Source organism: Ascaphus truei, chromosome 9 (genome assembly GCF_040206685.1).
Source record: "Ascaphus truei isolate aAscTru1 chromosome 9, aAscTru1.hap1, whole genome shotgun sequence".
In the NCBI taxonomy this organism is placed as follows: Eukaryota; Metazoa; Chordata; class Amphibia; order Anura; family Ascaphidae; genus Ascaphus; species Ascaphus truei.
In genome coordinates, this window is record NC_134491.1 from 56,873,539 (window position 1) to 56,891,302 (window position 17,764).

Genomic DNA, 17,764 nt, shown 5'->3' on the forward strand with positions numbered 1-17,764 from the left:
TTGCCGATCAATCCGTTCTCTGTGATTGATGGGCAAAGATTCGGCTCGGGGGTTCACTAAATGTCTTATCAGTGCAGCAGAAGAGGACCAAAGATGCAAAGTAGTGTTGGGCCGGGTCCTGAATTTCGCCGTGTACCGGGTGAAAATGTGCAATTTCACCGGGCCGGGCACCCTGCCCGGGTACCATACACTTTCCTGCAGCGTGAGGAAGACCGCTACAGAGGGCGAGGAGGGCCGCGGCGACATCGTGGGAGCAGCTGCAGCAGACGTCCTGACGGCGGTGACAGTAGCCAAAGTGCTTGTTCAGCCAACGATAGCAGCAGGAACAGAGCAAACGGCTGTTGCTGGTGGGCGCCGGGGAAGCATGTGACGTTGCTTGGACGGCAGCTTTAAACTCGTGTTCAATTCTTCTCACCAACGGACTCGAAACCACACACAGCCTGGGTACTAAAGGCTGGAGTTTACCGCAGTAGGTGTGTAGGTGTGCAAACTGCAAACAAAACGTGGGGCTCACAGGCTTTTTACATTTCTCTGTCTCCTGTGTCAAGCACTTTCAATTTTGAAACTGAACTATCTCTGCACACAAAAAAAGTGTTATCATCAGCAAAATGCAAGTTCCCATGAAATGCATTTGAGATCAGAAAGTACAACTGGAGCCACTATGGTGCTCTTAACCCCTGCGATGCTGTGCAATGTGGTTCTCGCCTATCAAGGATCATTGAAAATCCCAATGTCTTTGGTACGTGACCATGAACTCTCCTGGTGATCAGAAACAAAGTGGAGCCCAATTTTAAAAAAAATACCATTTATTTATTTGTATCAGCACATACAAGACATTGCAATTACATCAAAACACAAATAAATACAATGCACAGCACCGCTCCCAGAGATTGGAGCTAGCTGGTAAATTAAATTAACGATATGAACCTCGGTGAGCAATAAATTATACTTTTGTAAGGTTTTTCTCCCTCTTTGCCGAGCCAGAACGGGATGATGACAACGTTAGAAAAGAGAACACACAGTGATAGCTACTAGAGTGATAAGCGGTTACAAGCCAGGCCGATCCAAAATACAGCCCGACACACGCTCTCCTTGTAAGCGTCACCAGGAGAGTGAGGGGATTACAGAGCAGGTATACAAGAGATTACAAGATTACAAAATGTTATATTTATAATAGGTTTAAACAAGTCTTTTTATTACAATAAATATTCCTCACTCATTTCCAAAAATCAGCAATCCAATGTTAATATTTTGCAATGATTACGTTAAGACACTGGTTCATATTACCCTATCTGGGCGGGAGAATTAACCCTTAAGTCTAACAGCACCAAGCAACGAAGTCTCCCATTAAGAAAAGAGTGCCTGAAATGTCTCCTCCTCCTTGGCCATAATCGGGCGGTTTCCGGTGCAGCGCCACTTGGCAGCGTGCAGGACAGTTGGAAGTGGTACTGCCCATCCAATCCCTTCTCTGCCAGAGAGGCCGGCAAACGTTTTGGATGGCTGGCCTCTCTGGCAGCAGCAACGTTCACAAATTAGAAGGCCAGCGCGCCACACCTCAAGCCTTAGTTTCTATCAGGAACATAACAGTGTCTGAGATGGGGTTTGTGTGTCAGTGCAAAAGTGGTGCAATTCTGGGGCAAAAAAACCCAAAACATTCCAGCAGATGCATCAATGGAAAATATTGCATGGCTTTCCAATGGATTCTTTCCTTTGACGTAGGACAGTCATGGCCAACTCCAGTCCTCAAGGGCTACCAACAGGTCAGGTTTTCAGGATAACCCTACTTCAGTTAAAACCAGAGACATAACATAAAACACAAGACAATTTGAGCTTGTAGGTGTTCTGTATGTTTTAACCCTACTTCAGCACAGGTGGCTTAGTCAGTGGCCCAGTGGAAGACTGATTGAGCCACCTGTGCTGAAGCAGGGATATCCTGAAAACCTGACCTGTTGGTAGCCCTTGAGGGCTGGAATTGGCCGCCCCTGATATAGGTGGTGTTTGTCTGCTTTACATCTGCATTGACACACAGATCCCTGAATATTTCAACGAAAGCAGCAATCGTGGTTACTCTTTTCTGAATGCACCTTCTTGCAGGACAAAAGGGAAACCTCCGGACAGTTCAAATTGGTCAGTCGCAATAAACGTGCATCAATCAAGTTTCAACACCTCCAGCAGTGGAAGGGTTTAAAAAAATGATGCTACAAATGTAATATCACCAATTGAATTAGTATTGGCTATTAGAATGCAATATTGGTTTTCAAGTATTAGAACATTTTATGTGCATATGATTGAATTAAATCAGAGGTGCTAAAGCTCAGTCCTTGGACCAGGTTCTCAAGAATTCTCTCAATAGCAGATACTCAACCAATTAGCCCAGCCTTAAAGGACCATTGCCTTATAAATAACAGGGGGGAAAATACCACTACGTGGGAAGCAGGGAGTCTCCCGGGCTGCAGGGAGTCTCCCGGGCCGAACCGTGTTAATTTCATCTCCGGGGACTCCCTGCTCCCGAGGTACTTGCATGGGAATGTGATGCCAGTATCTCAAATCTGTTTAAAGGTCCCATGTCCTGTGGGCCAATAGGAAGCCACAAAGGATGACATCACAGCATCCTATTGACCAGCAGGATGCGGGGACCTTTAAATAGCCATTCGAACCTACTACCAGCAACCCCTTACAAAGGTAAGTATCTCGGGAGGCAGGGGGTCTCCCAAGCTGAGATCGACGCGGTTCAGCTCCGGAGACCCCTTGCTTTCAAACCTAGGACGGAGGTTGAGCACCCCTGCATTAAATAAAGTAACTAGAACGTGTGCAAAATATGTCTTACTGTACACCGCTGTTGTAACACTGCCAGAGAAAAGAAAACAGACAAAATGCACATACTCACCCCTAACATACACACCGCTCAAGCATTTTTATGCACTGCTATGCTCTGTATTTTGGTCTTGTAAAATAGTTTTTGCGGATTCTTATTTTGCCTTTTACCTTGACGTGAGCACCAGTTACCTGCGTGTGATTTGGGATCGGGAGATAACTAGTCATTCTAATTGACTATATTGTATATTGCAAGGATTTAAAGCAGCCCTGGCACTTTGGGAACGGAAAAAAACGGGAAAAGTTTGGAAACCACTGCCGATGAGGCACCTATCGTTTAAGCCCCGGCAAATGAACGGTTCCACCTTTGCAAACCTTAAATCTCAATACACTGAAGTGGAATTTTAGGCAGGCTACGGCTTAGCAGCATTTGAATGGGAAGAAATTGACAGAGCAGTTATGCCAGTAAACATCTAAAGATTCATATTTGTAAGGAATATCTATTTTAACGTCTATCATTTCCTGCTGAAGTTGCGGTATTCGCTCAGCTGTGCAATGCTACGTTCATTGGTATATTGTCACTTTCACAAATACCATGTGCAATATATAACAATGTGATACGCACGGCAGAGCAAAGAAAGATAATCTCCTGAAAGGCGATGCTACACCAGGTGCGGCCAACTGCCGTGCTCAAGGGCCACCAACAGGTCAGGTTTTAAGGATATCCCTATTTTTAAGGATATCCCTGTTTTAAGGATACGTCTGCTTCAGCACAGGTGGCTCAATCAGTGGCTCAAAGACTGAGCCACTGATTGAGCTATCTGTGCTGAAGCAGGGATATACTTAAAACCTGACCTGTTGGTGGCCCTTGAGGACAGCAGTAGGCCATCCCTGTGTTACATGCACCAGTTAGAAATTGTGCAAAGCTACCTGCATGCGCTCTTCTTCGCTGAACTAATTGAGCCAACAGACCTATTAATCGACGCCAAGCTTTGTGACTGTAAATAGGTGCGATGTAAAGTAACCGCTGTATTAAAGTCCTACACCAAAAGCACCTTGTAGTAGTCAGCACCTTTTAGTTGTGACATCAAATGTCTCCTAACACTCGGGGACATCAGAATGACTTGACTGTGCTAGCAGAGAACAGCCAGAGTGTACAAGGAAGACGAGATCTTGTACTGAAGCAAGCCCTTACATCTCCTAGAATGCCATGAAATGTGTGTGGGTACCCGGCACTTATATACACAACGGTAACGTTTCCAGGAATAACATTCTATGTTCTTATTTTCAGGTGGTCACAGGTGAATAGGTCATGTTAAAACAGCTGACATAACAATCAAATCAGTTAAGTATTCGTATTCCCCAGCAGGTTTCAATAAAATAACGCGAAGTAATACACCAAAAGCCATGTTTTACTAAGCAGTGTTCTGCTATAAGACACGTTCCGGTGCTGGCGGAGGCCTTACAGCCCATCCATGGCGTCTACCAGTGCGGAAAGGTGTCATAGCAGGAGACTGCTTAGTACATGTAGGCCTAAATATCTTCCTAAGCTCCCGTGTGTGCGTGGGCTCACAGTTACGTTGCAAACCCACCTGCAGAAAAAAGGATAACGATTACAGGTGGAGGAGGTAAATGTGCCTGTAACAGGGACTTATCCCTGTTTAAATAAACCAGCCTCAGAGCTCTGAGAATCCAGCAGAGAGATGGTTAATTGCAGCCACTCAATTGACTAGTCTCCACCTGGACTAATGAGAGCTCTGTAAAAAGTCTCATGTGAGACACAGGAGAGATTCCTTAGCTCACATTTGGGCTGACAGAAGGAGAGCAGAGAAGCCTGCACACAGACACTGTCTTGAGCACAAAGGCTGTGCTGAGATCAAGACACCCAGAGACCTATATTGCCTGGACACAGAGGACCCAGGAACCTGCCAGAGACTGACATGGAGGGCCACCTGCTTAAGGTACCTCCTGAGACTTTGGGGTGATAGGCTGGAAATGGGAATATCCCTCCAGTCCTGCAGATAGGGTCTGGGAAAGTAAGTTAGCCCTTACAAAGGGATAGGGGTTTGTTATTTTCTTGTTTTTGCCTGGATAAAGGAACCGGCTCAATAAAGCCAAGATATAATTGCACCCAAATCGGTCTCCATTCTATGTACCTCTGCACACATCTCTTACAGTGCCAAAATGAATATATGAATTCTGATATATATATATATATATATATATATATATATATATATATATATATATATATTGCTGGCCCTTAATGTGACGTTCAACATTTGGCTAAGAATTCCTTCTAGATGAGCGGCTCTTCTCCTGTTCTCAGCGACAATGTTTTGGGCAGAACCAAAAAAATATCACGTGACTGTTAATGTCGGACAGTCGCATTTGCCATTTTATTGGCCATTCCCAAAATCTGGTGCGTCTGGAGATCACGGGGGATCGATGTCCACGATATCAAAGGTGCCCTCACTCTTAACCCCTTAGCAACCAGAGGGGCTTGTCACACATTGCTGCCAATGTTGCTATTTTGCTTGGCAATGCCACACTGACAGCGAAATGCTTGACTGTAATCATTCATTTTAATGAATATTGTACGTATGGAAACAGCATTCATTTTTTTTGTGGGTCACGTTTAAGATGGCTGTCTTTGTTTTCCTGGTCTACATCATAAGAACCAACGTTTGTTTCATTGCCTCTGAAAAGGAATGCACCCAAAGCAGTAATACTTTTGATGCCAGAGTGCCATGCACTGCACTGCCAACCTCTGACACCAAAGATAGGATGAAAGAGCTACAGAGACGCATGTTGGAAGAGCACGGTCGGCTTATTGGGTCTACTTGTTATACAATTAATATGCCCGAGGATGGGAACTTCAGTAGATCAATGATTTACCATTTTTTCCTGATAGTTTTAGAAGAGCGAATGCACCTTTGAAATGTGGTTACCTTGAGTGAAATTTGAAACCATATTTAGTTGCAAAATGCCTACTTTATGTAGAGCAGGGGTGGCCAACTCCAGTTATCAAGGGCCACCAACAGGTCAGGTGTTAGGGATATCCCTGCTTCAGCACAGGTGGCTCAATCAAGCCCTACATCAGCACAGGTGATTCAATTAGACCCTGTTTCCGCACAGGTGGATCAATCAGTCCCTACTTCAGCACAGGTGGCTCAATTAGTCCCTGCTTCAGCACAGGTGGCTCAATCAGTCCCTACTTCAGCACAGGTGGCTCAATTAGTCCCTGCTTCAGCACAGGTGGCTCAGTGTTCTACTGAGCCACTGATTGAGCAACCTGTGCTGAAGCAGGGATATCCCCAACACCTGGCCTGTTGGTGGCCCTTGAGGACTGGAGTTGGCCACCCCTGATGTAGACTATACTGGGCATTAAGATAAGACGTGACAAAGATATGTAGATAAAGGCTACAGTTACGGCTAAATTAATAACGGCACCAAGGAAACATTATTAACACTACTTTCCCCCCTGCCCCAAAGATTTGGGGTGTAGTTGCAAGTTACCGTTGGCAGCAATAGATTCATTGGATGCATAGGGCATAAAACCACCAACACCTTCTCACGTAATTTATTCCGAACTCCAAAGTTCAACAAATGCCCTAGTTTAGGGTGAAAAATAGAAGTCTGGTCATGATGCACAGCATCGAAGAGCGCTTTGCTATCCGTAATAACAGTGTAATTGTGTCATTAACTACGACATGTGTTGTTGGTTTACATTTCAAAAGAGAAATAATAGCGTCTTGAATAGCTTCTATTTCTTATCACGAGCGATAAACGTCTTATCTTTCTGTTAAGAAATCTCAGCGTATTCACAGGCATGAAAACAAAATGGCGGCTGACGGCTGCTAGTAACATGGTAAATGATGATATGTCTGGTCTAGGACGTTTTTGGGGGGCTTCTAAATACTGTTGGTGACCACAGACTAACAAGCTGGTGAATGGAGGCTATATAAAGGCAGGGCTGCTCAACTCCAGCCCTCAAGACCCCCGGCAACAGGTCATGTTTTAAGGATATCCCTGCCTCAGCACAGGTGTCTCAATCGGCCACAGTCGAAGACTGAGCCACTGATTGAGTCACCTGCAGCGGAAGCTGGGATAGCCTTAAAATCGGCAACCTGATGGGGGGGTCTTGGGGACTGGAGTTGAGTACCCCTGACATAAGGCATTTGGCCTTCAGTGTTAGAGTGACCGACTAGAAACTGCACAGCGATGCCACGCAGTAATGCTACATTGTTACCGGACACTCCAGCACTCAAAGGCTTAAGGACAAGAAATACATTTATGACAGGTTTCAACTGTTTTTTATACTGACTTTTACCCAAAGATTGTAATTTCTTGCTCCCAATGAATAATTAGTAGTAAAAAAAAAAAAAGCATCCAAATAGATTTTCTGATTATTGTGTAGGCAAACGTCTGTCGGGTATGACATCAAATGTTTAATTGCTCTCCTGAGTAACTTCGTCGTGGAAATATACCCCTCATCTTCCCCTTCCCTCCCCCCTACCAAAAAAATAAAATAAAAAAATAAAACACTTTCTAACTACAATCTTTATTTGCACGAGCGGCAAATGACTCTTCGGATCTTAAGTTTCCCTTGTACTTTCCTCTATTCTCAGTATGACAATACAGAGAGGTAAACCATTGCACAAGACGTTGCTATGTTGTGCATTGGACCCCATGCCTTGATTCCTCCTGGCTTCCGCTTCCGCACAAGAGGTCCTTATCCAAACCTTGGGACCTCTCTCTTTGAAGACTGACGTACAAAACCCCGAGCTGGCCTTGCTTTCTACCTAACATGCCGGTCTATTCCAGTATCATGGGTCTGGTAGATCTGATGTATCCACTATCACTTTAATAAAAATAGTATCATCTTTAATGTATGTACCATTCTCAAGGACAGTTTGGGCCACAAAGACTGGGCAGCCAGATGCAATGTTCATTTCTCCTGCGGGCTTCTTGAAACTACTGCTGTTGGGGTCTGGCTTGAAAGCGTCCCCTAAGTGACGCCGTGAAGGTCCCTGGTCCATCAGCATGAGGCTCACTTTCTGTTTAAATGGCCAAGGAAGCAAAGCATCATATTCCCCTCTCATTATCACGAAAAACAGCGACAAGTGCGTTCCCTTCCCCATTCCATCCCCGTTGAGATAGACTCTTGCGCACATCTTGTAGCCGAAATATCCAGTGTAAAAGGGCTGGCTATACAGCGACAGGGTCTTCCCCAGGACCGCCTCTTGCTTTCTCCGTTTGTAATCTCGGATTTTCCAAATCAGCACCCCGTTGTAACTTGCCGTTTCCAACACTTGGAATCGGAGGTCCATGTCCGCCAGTCGGATATCGTGAACGCTGAGCATCTGGTCATGGCGGTTGATCTGGGTTTCCAACACACCTAGCGGGAGGAAAAGAAATATCCTGACTGAGGACTGCCCACAGGAAACCCAACATAATGCGACACTGCTCCAGCACTTATGGGTTTTACAGCATAAAAAGATCTGCGTATGAAATATCCATGGAAGCGTATTAATGGCAGTCTAATTACACTTCTGCAGAGGAGCATCTTCTAACGAGCTGTTAAATTAACTAACCTAGCAAGACAGACGCACGGCACTTACAGGAAGCAGGGGCACCGTTTAAGCCCATAACAGACATTAATGCAAAAGTGGCAGGCTGAGGGAAACGTAAGATTTCGGGAGCACCTGCTGCCTCTTCCTCAGGTGTGTGTATTCTTGTGACCTTTTAAATTGGACAGTGGTAAGATATTGCATGTCGCTTCAATATATGTAACATAGCTACATAGCAAATGAGGTTGAAAAAAGACATATGTCCATCAAGTTCAACCTATGCTACATTTAGACGACAGAAACTTATCCTATATTTATACTTGCAGTATATTGATCCAGAGGACGGCAAACAGAAAACCCCAGTGTTATATCATCCAATGATGTTTCATAAGGGGGAAAATGCATTTCTTCCTGACTCCAATAATTGGCAATCAGATTACTCCCGGGATCAACATACCTCCCATGTTTACTTATTTGGTATATCCCTGTATACCTTTCCTTTCTAAAAAGATGTCCAACCTTTTTTCGAACATATCTATTGTATCTGCCATCACAGCCTCCAAGGGTAATGAATTCCATATGTGCCGTGCATCAGTAGCAAACGGCTCTGTTACTACCGTGCTGTGGAATGTATAACAGTAGCTTACAGATCTACCCAGAATACCCTTTTCGCCAGTACCAAGTTCAATATGTGTCAACAGTCACAGCACTTTCTGGAAGCGAAAGGTATTTAGTAATAACATCTGCAATCCTAAAGATCGTCAAGAAGAGATGGAGCGGGAAAGATGGGGTCTCTCACCTGGGTTCCAAGCAGCTGCGTTTTTGCTTATGCTTTCTAGCTGCGTCATGCGGACTTGTAGGGATTCAACGCTGCTCTTCATGCTGTCTGCCTCCTCCCCATTCTGACGCAAGTTTCTAATCTCCTTGTCCAGGTCCTTCAGCTTGTCTGCTTGGCCTTCTATAACTCTCTTTATAGAGCAGGAAACAAACACAAAAAACAATGCTGTTAAGTTTACCACCAGAAGAGAGTTTGTCGATGTTGAATAATCGTGAACTTCTATAGGGGCAATCCATCAGGACCAAAGGGAATGAATGCCATTGTATGTATATCTTTATTTATACAGTATAGCGCTTCACAGCAGTAGTACATGGGACAGAATAACATAATGGGAACAAGGGCTTTAAGACATCAAATTAACCCAAGGAAAAGGAGTCCCTGCCCCGAAGAGCTTACAATCTAAGTGGTAAGAACTTAGAGACAGTATGGTGTGTTCTGGTAAGTGAAATGTTTAAGTGGCTACATTGGGGTGATTAATGCTCTTTTTACCCTCATATAAGTATTTTCAAATAGTTGTTAAAGTTGGTCTGTAAACACGGTGAGCTGAAACCTGGGAGGGATTTGCTCGCCTCTGATGTTACTGCGTGTTCAGCAAAAGTTTGGATAGCCACCAGCCACCTCCCCGTATCTTTATTGGCTCACTAATAAGGTCAAGTTGGGATAAGGCTAAAGAAAACACATGATTAAGAACCACTTTCTAGTTTCTACAGAGAATCCCCAAGAAATGAAAGTAGTAAAAACTTTGCTATTAGCATGGTTTGATTAGTTGAGGGAAGCCAATTGGACAGTTAAATTCTTTACGTAAATTTGTATTTTGGCCAGCTATGTTGGATTGCAACTTTAAAGCTGCAGTTCAAGCAATATCCTACATGTTTTTATTTCTTTTCTTTAAATAAATAAGATCTATCATGAGAAAATACTTGTAGCATTTGTTTTTCAAAAACAAAACAATTTTCAAGGTATTATAATGTAACAAGCATTTTTTGTTTCTATAGCAACCATTTACAAAGTCACATCCCCTTCATCTTCTGAAACAGACTCTGGCACACCCCTTTTTGAGCCCTGCCCTATCTCTAGCAGTGCACTAATTGGTATCCAGTCACTGCCTGGTCATATGATCTTCCCCACAGAACTTTGCATCTTGGGTCCTCTTTTGCTGCACTAACAGCCATTTAGTGAACCCCCCGAGCCGAATCTTCGCCGATTGATCATAGGAGAACGGATCGGTCAGCAACTTAATCACTTGTCAGTGTGCAGATTGTATTGATGCACATATTGAATGGAATTTTTTTTTTTTATAAACGGCAGCTTGAACTGCAGCTTTAAGAGGTATCATTCTACAAAAGGTCCTCTATACGAATATCCTGGATAGGTGGGATACATAGCGTCAAAATGAACCTACTCCCCCGTATCCTATACCTTTTCCAGACGTTACCAGTGCCACTCAGACTGAAGGATTTGCTCTCACTTCAGTCTGAAATCTCTAAATTTATCTGGGGAGGTAAAAAACCGAGAGTCAACAAATTAAATATGAAAAGATCTGTCCTGGCGGGGGGCCTAGCGGTACCCTGCCTGCTCTCATATTACAAAGCGGCCCAATTAAGCCAAATTGTTCAATGGCAATCTAATCTAATCCACGGCTAAAACGCTGGGTGGAATTAGAGAGTGCTGCCTGCGCTCCTTTGAAAATACGCAACTTGATTTGGCTACCTAAAACAGCGCGACGATCTGCTGACATGCCGCTTTCCTCAATGACCAACTCGTTGTCTATCTGGGAGGCCAATAAGACTAAAAACTCCCTCACCACAAGTAACTCTTCAATGTCCCCAATTTGGAACAATCCCAAGTTCGCTCCTGGCCTTCTGGAGGGAGATACATCAATTTGGAAACAAAAAGGTTATATACGAATCAAAGATCTGGAGGGGTACAATAGCAAGATTAAAACGTTTGATCACGTCAGAGAAGAAAAAGATATACCCCACTCAGAATTTTTAGGTACCTCCAGCTCCGAGCATTTTATAACAAATTTGCCCCATACCCCCCCCTGACGTCATTCGAAAAGCTCTGTCTGGCAGAGACCGACACAAAGGGACTCACATCACAACTGTACAAGGAAGTAGTTAATTCTGCGAGCTCTAGACAACAGCCACCGTCATTTAGAACCCAATGGAAAAGAGACCTGGGAGAGACATTAGAAGACGACGAGTGGAACGCTATATACCTGGCCACGGCAAAAAGCTCCATATGTACCACACTAAAGGAGAACGCATATAAGGTCCTAATGCGGTGGTACCTCACCCCAATTAAATTAGCCAAGTTCGTGCCTGGATCCTCCTCACTATGCCCCCGGCAGTGCGGAGGATCGGCTGATCTGTTACATATGCTGTGGTCTTGCACGCGGATCTCCCCACTATGGGAAGAAATTAGACATTGGATACAGAGGGTCTTCGACCTCACTATTCCCCCAGACCCATGGCTATTCCTCTTGAATAGACCACTAACGGGCCTGTCCAAAGCAAACAACAAACTAATAGCACATTTTGCAATAGCCACGCGGAGCGAGATAGCAGCACTATGGAAACGCCCCGAAATTCCAAGTATCCCAAAGATTCGAAATCGATTGTGGATTATCTGGCAGATGGAAAAGTTGACGAGTCTAGTTAACGACACTGGCACCAATTATCTCAAAGTATGGACGCCTTGGCTGGCGCAGACGGATATCCCCGGGGTTGAGAGGAACACAATCTGGCTATGATAGATGCAGATGCGTTCTCCGTTAGGAGTGGAAACTCGACTCACGACGACTACACAGACAAATAGACAGAAAGCCTAAAGAGGTGATAAACTGGAGAGGACGTAACCCACAAAGAGCCTTACTAGGAGCGGTGGAGAGACCTAACACGAGTGGATGCTCCTTTCTCGGCCGCGCCGCCACTTACTCCCTCCCCATCCCCCCCCCCTTTTTTTTTTTACTAATTTTATTTTGTTTTTGTGTTTGTCAATTTGAATTAATTGTATTATGTAAATTATGTTGTCTTTATTGCTAGTCCACCCAAAACAACCCGGTTGAGTAGGGCCCGAAAAACCGGGATATATCTCACGAGCTGACATAAAAAATGAATGTAATGTATACTGTATTCTGTTTCACCTGTTTGGAAAAACTACAATAAAATTTAAGTTACAAAAAAAAAAAAAGAAGCATTGTAAATGAAAAGATCCGTGATGTACTTGCATTATAACATTGTATTCTTTTAGAATGCTGTCATTGTGTGGCAGAGCTGGCAAAGGGAATCAAAGCAGATCCCCCTCCCCCGCTATAAGGAAGTGATCTTATCCCTAAGTTACTTTTCCAGCATTTTTAAGGATATAACAAACTCCTTTAAAACAGCAATCCCGCTAGCCTTGTTTTAAAAATAGTTTTTAAGCCGGGGGGGGGGGGGTCTCTGAGGCTGAACTGCATTAATTTCAGCTCAGGGGACTCCCTGCTTCCCTCCGTAGGGGGTAGCAGCTCTGGCTGGGCTGTGTGTGGAGGGGAACATAATGGCGGATTAAATGTCCCGCAGGCCAATAGAAAGACGTGCGTCGTCCCTTGCGACTTCCTATTGGCCCCTCGTGACCAGGTCATTTAAACCCCCGGAGCCGCTACCGGCACCCGCTACGGAGGCGATTATCTCAGGAAGCAGGGGGTCCCCGGAGCTAAAATGAACACGGTTCAGCTCCTGAGACCCCCTGCTCCCCACTTATTAGAGCGTTTATCGGACAGTCTGAACTGGAATGGATAGCCCAGTGTGGCTGTTCCTACTGTACATGTTCCACAGGAACCTCGTGCAGTGATTATGGCTGGGTTCTGTTCCAATGCCTGATGCTCAACTCCTAAAGCAAACCACCAGATATGATGGATGTATTCAAGAATATGAAAGCAAATCTGAATCCCATTTCCCAAGCATGGTCAGCATTTTGGGAATGTATTTAATCTTTTTCAGTTTAGTATATTCCTATTCAATCAAAAACGGAAAAAAGAAGGCGTTTGATAAAGCACAAAGCTGACAGCAGAACATAAATGAGTTTCTGTAATATATTCTGAGTGAAGCCACACGACATTGCGCTGTCCCAGTCCTTCCTGCATGACAAGATACAAGATATTAGAGGTGGATATGCACTAACCAAAATGTGCTTCTCAGCCCACTAAGGCAGCTCATCGGAGTTAAGCTGGTGGTGTTTCCGGTGTAGCCACTGCTACAAATATATGGATATTATGGACAATACAGAATTAATCTGCTTCACCTATCACATGGCGTGATATGGAATAAGAGGCAATGTCCCTGACCTGCCTGGCAACACAACAGCAGGTATGGGATTGGATAAGAAGAACAACCGATAGAATCTGGAGACCAACTGTCCATCAGAGACAGAGATAGGTAGTGACAGTCTGAGAGGCACACGGAGAGACAGCCAAGGTGACAGTGAGAGGGGGTGTAAGAGGCACAGCCTGCCACACAGATGGAAGAGGAGGCTTGTGGGAGACTGCAATACAAGAGAGAATGTGAAACGGCAGCAGAAACACATCACCTACACACAAAGAGAGAGGAGTAGAGACCGCAGCAAGAGAGATCCAGATACTTGCTGGGCTGTTAAAGCTTAAGTGGATAACAGAGAGCCAGGAGACACTTTCCAGTATCCTTTGTGTATGTACAGGCAGTCCTCGGTTATCCAACACAATGCGTTACTCAAAATGGCATTGGATAGCGAAACGTCTTAAAGCGAAACACGTTTTCCCATAGGAACACTGTTTAAATGAAAGGTTCCGTTCCTGAAGGCATTTTTAATGCTAAAATACACAAAATATTTTACTCGGGCAATAAGATATGCAGCACACACATACATTATATAGTGTATATACTGTATTATATATATAATATAACATAATATATCATGTAATTTAATAAAATAATATATTATATAGTATAATATCATATTATATTATATAATATATATATTATATACACATAAACAACTTTGCAAAGCGTCGTAAGAGCGTTGGATAAGCCGTTTTGCGTTGTAAAAATGAACATAAGTATGCATTGCATAGCGTTGGATAAGCCATTCGTTGTAAAGCGAAGCGTTGTAAAAAGAGGCCTGCCTGTATATCTCCCAAATGTTTCATCCTTAACAGGAGTGCAACGCAACCACATGATATTCCGGAGAGAAGAGTTCCAACGCAGTGCTGGCAATAATATTGGCCTAAGTGGCTTTCACATTGGACACAGGGGCTAATATAAGGAACTAAGATACTAGTGCAGCTTCCTCATTTATTGTGTAATATATATATATATATGTATATGTGTGTGTGTATATATATATGTATATGTGTGTGTATATACAGATATATATATATATAGCCACTGTAAATATTACTGTATGTTTATTTGCATGTCTTAGACAGGTCTGCAACCCTGTCTTTCCCATTGTCACCCAGCATACAGCGCTTCCACTGCAGCAAGGGATTCTGGGAAATGACATGCAAATGAGCACTCAGTGCCACCTTTTGTCTCAAGCTCGTATATATATATATATATATATATATATATATATATATATATAGTGTTAAGTATAGAGTGTTTTCTTTAAGAGTAAGGGCCACCGGGTTAAGGTTGTCCACGGGTCAGTAAGCACTGGTTAATATACACACAAGTCTCATCTGATTTTATTCATGGGGTCCAATTATGATGTACGAAGGGAGGCCTGACTCTGGCACCCCCATAGCACATATAGACTGTGGAAATAGAGGGGTTACCAGGTTTGTAAGTATATTTGCTTCAGTATAATGTTTTTTTCTTTTTTTCCCTCCTTGTTTTATTACAGCAGTTCATCGCAGACACTTTTTTGGGACTCCTGAGGCAGGGTTGTATATATATATTTTATTCTCCGCTTCTTAGTATTCACCCGTGTCTTTTAACCGGCTTAATTACTAAAAGTACTAGTACTCCAGGAAGCTGTGTCAGAAGAAATCAGACTGGGATATGAAATACAGCAATCCAGGAGAACACAACATGTATTACAGTACAAATCACCACAATTGGGTAAGAAAAGAAGCAGCCGTGTCTCCCGGAGAAAATAAGATCAATCTGTAATGGACAAGAACCAGTTGTAGTATATGGAAAAAAAAACAGAATATAAGCTCAAGGAAAGAGCATTGTAATGTAATATATAGTCTCACTCCTTTCGAAAGCGCCAACTCGGTGTGAAACGCGTGGGAGGAGATTTTTGTCTTGTAATTTTTTAGTATGTAATTAATAAACTTTTTTTTTAATTTTTTCTATACCTGGTGAGTTCCGATATTTTTCGATGGGGTAGCACTCCCACCAATCCTCACTTTTTTCCCATTAAGAACCAGTTTTAAATGGGGAAAGACGAAACCTTTAGTTGTCAGATTGCTATTTTAATATGCAAACGCCTAACACTGCTCAAGTCATTGTCCGTTTATACCTTCCTTAAATCCCCTCTTAAGAAGAGGACCCCAAAAAGGCAACAAAATATAGAACGCTGGTTATGGTGCCTGATGCAAATAGATGACTGATTGTGCTTAGGGATGAAGGAGCCAAGGCGCCCCGAGTTTGACGCAGGGGAACCTCCTTCAATTCCCCAAAGTCAGCTGCTTGTGACCTCGGGCAAGTCACTTTATCTCCCTGTGCCTCAGGCACTGAAAACATAGATTGTAAGCTCTACGAGGCAGAGACTTGTGACTGCAAAAACTTTATGTACAGTGCTGTGAACACTGTCAGTGCTATACAATGGGGGAGGGGGGTGAACTATTATTATAAAGAACTGATGTTGATGGAGTCAATAGTGTTGATGAAGAAAATACTGGTGGCATTCATGAGAGATCTGAATGATCAATGATACTTATTATAGTCCTTCATTACCCATTATACTACTGAAGGAGTAGCTCAGTGGTAAGAATACTACCAGTGAAGTGGATGAACCGGATTCGGAGCAGTGTTAGCGATCTTTGAAAAACCTTGGGCATGTCGCTTCATCTTCTACGAACAACTGGAAAAAGTTAGATCATAAGCTCTTTGGTACAGGAACTCATTGTGCCTGAAAAACCGCAACTATGTACAGCACTGCAAACATTGTCAGCTATGTAGAATATAACAATATTATAACTAGTACCTGCTGGCAGTAATAATCCATACCAAAACCACACCTAACAGTACCTCATTTGCACCTAGCAGCACTACACACACAACTGAGGATTTGGCAAATCCATGTCACCGGGAGCTCAGGGCAGGGGTTGCAGGAAGGCAAATTCAGAGCTTTATTGTGCATCTGAAAATCAATCTCTTTATAATAAACTGGACTACTAGTCATATGACCCCAAATCTAAGGCTTTGGTCCCGCTGCGTCTGGCGGCGCGTGGGGCCGCGTGTGCGCTACTCACCATCGGATGGTGCCCTCCCGAGCAGGTCCCAGTCCCTCCTCACTGCACGGCTCACTACACGCTGTGACGCGTCAGCCGCCAGGGGATGCAAGAGAATTGTAATCCCAAGCGGCGACGCGTCACGTGGTGTGCCTGTGAGCCAATGAGGAGAGGAGGAGGGGAGGCTTCGGGGAGGAGGGGAGGGGGAAGCAGCTGCAGCACCAAGGGAGCCCCCCTGCTCCCTCCCACAGACTCTCTCCTCATACTCTGTGTCTGCAGTGTCAGCAGATGCACGGGGGGGGGCGGGGAGGGGGGGAACCCCTGGCACAGACAGTGGGATGGCCCTGCCCCCTACATCATTGCCGCGCCCACCTGACCCGTTTTGGCCACGCCCCCCTGCTCCAGCTCGCTACAGACCGCAAATAGCGGTCAAGTGCCTCTCCACGCACCGCCTGTCTGCAGTGCGGGCGCGTGGTCTGAGGCAGCGGGACCTTAGCCTAAAACATGTATCCGAGTCAGTCTATGAGCCTCCACCTTGTATTTAGAAGTCAGCAAATAAGCGGAGTATTTAATGGAGACGCTTAGTAACACATGGATCTTACCAGCTTTCCTCTTTGTCACAAGCAATGGTACTATATAGGGTAACTGTGTAATCCAGAATCCATCCCACAGGTACAGAGCAGTGATGTAGAAGAAGAATTTGGTACAAGCAGAAACAGTAGCAAAAATAGCCACAGACTACAGGCCAACAGCAGCTCCCCCGCTGCTGCACAGAGAACAACTGGGGAAGGGTTTCTAATACACAACACAAACAGCTATAGGCAGCATCCGTCATGTTCATAACTATTTGGAGTGAAAGCAGTTCTGTGGCAAGTCAGCGCAACTGATGGGAAATAAATACATTCTGACAGGTCATTTTTCAAGGTGCATAATAAGCAAAGGTACAAGGAATATTTTTTTTTATTATAAATATACACAATTTAACCGGCATGACGGGGACACCAACGGAAAAGGGAGCAGTAATTCCAGTCTGCACAGCACTATCCTAATTAGTCAAACTAATAATATGGTAATGTGTTGTACATTCCTGTAACCGCATGGTGCAGCTAATCACTACAA

General features: G+C 44.1%; 1 protein-coding gene across 2 annotated transcripts in view; it reads right to left on the reverse strand.

Moving 5' to 3' along the window:
- Positions 1-792: 792 nt before the first annotated feature.
- TRAF3 (TNF receptor associated factor 3) overlaps positions 793-17,764 on the reverse strand; it is a 118,123-nt gene continuing 101,151 nt past the window's right edge. For both annotated transcript variants that reach the window (XM_075615023.1, XM_075615024.1), the window contains exons 10-11: positions 9,187-9,355; positions 793-8,215 (exon numbers count right to left, since the gene is read on the reverse strand). In XM_075615023.1, the coding sequence (XP_075471138.1) occupies positions 7,644-8,215; positions 9,187-9,355 (741 nt within the window). In that variant the 3' untranslated portion in view covers positions 793-7,643. The remainder of the gene's footprint in view (positions 8,216-9,186; positions 9,356-17,764) is intronic.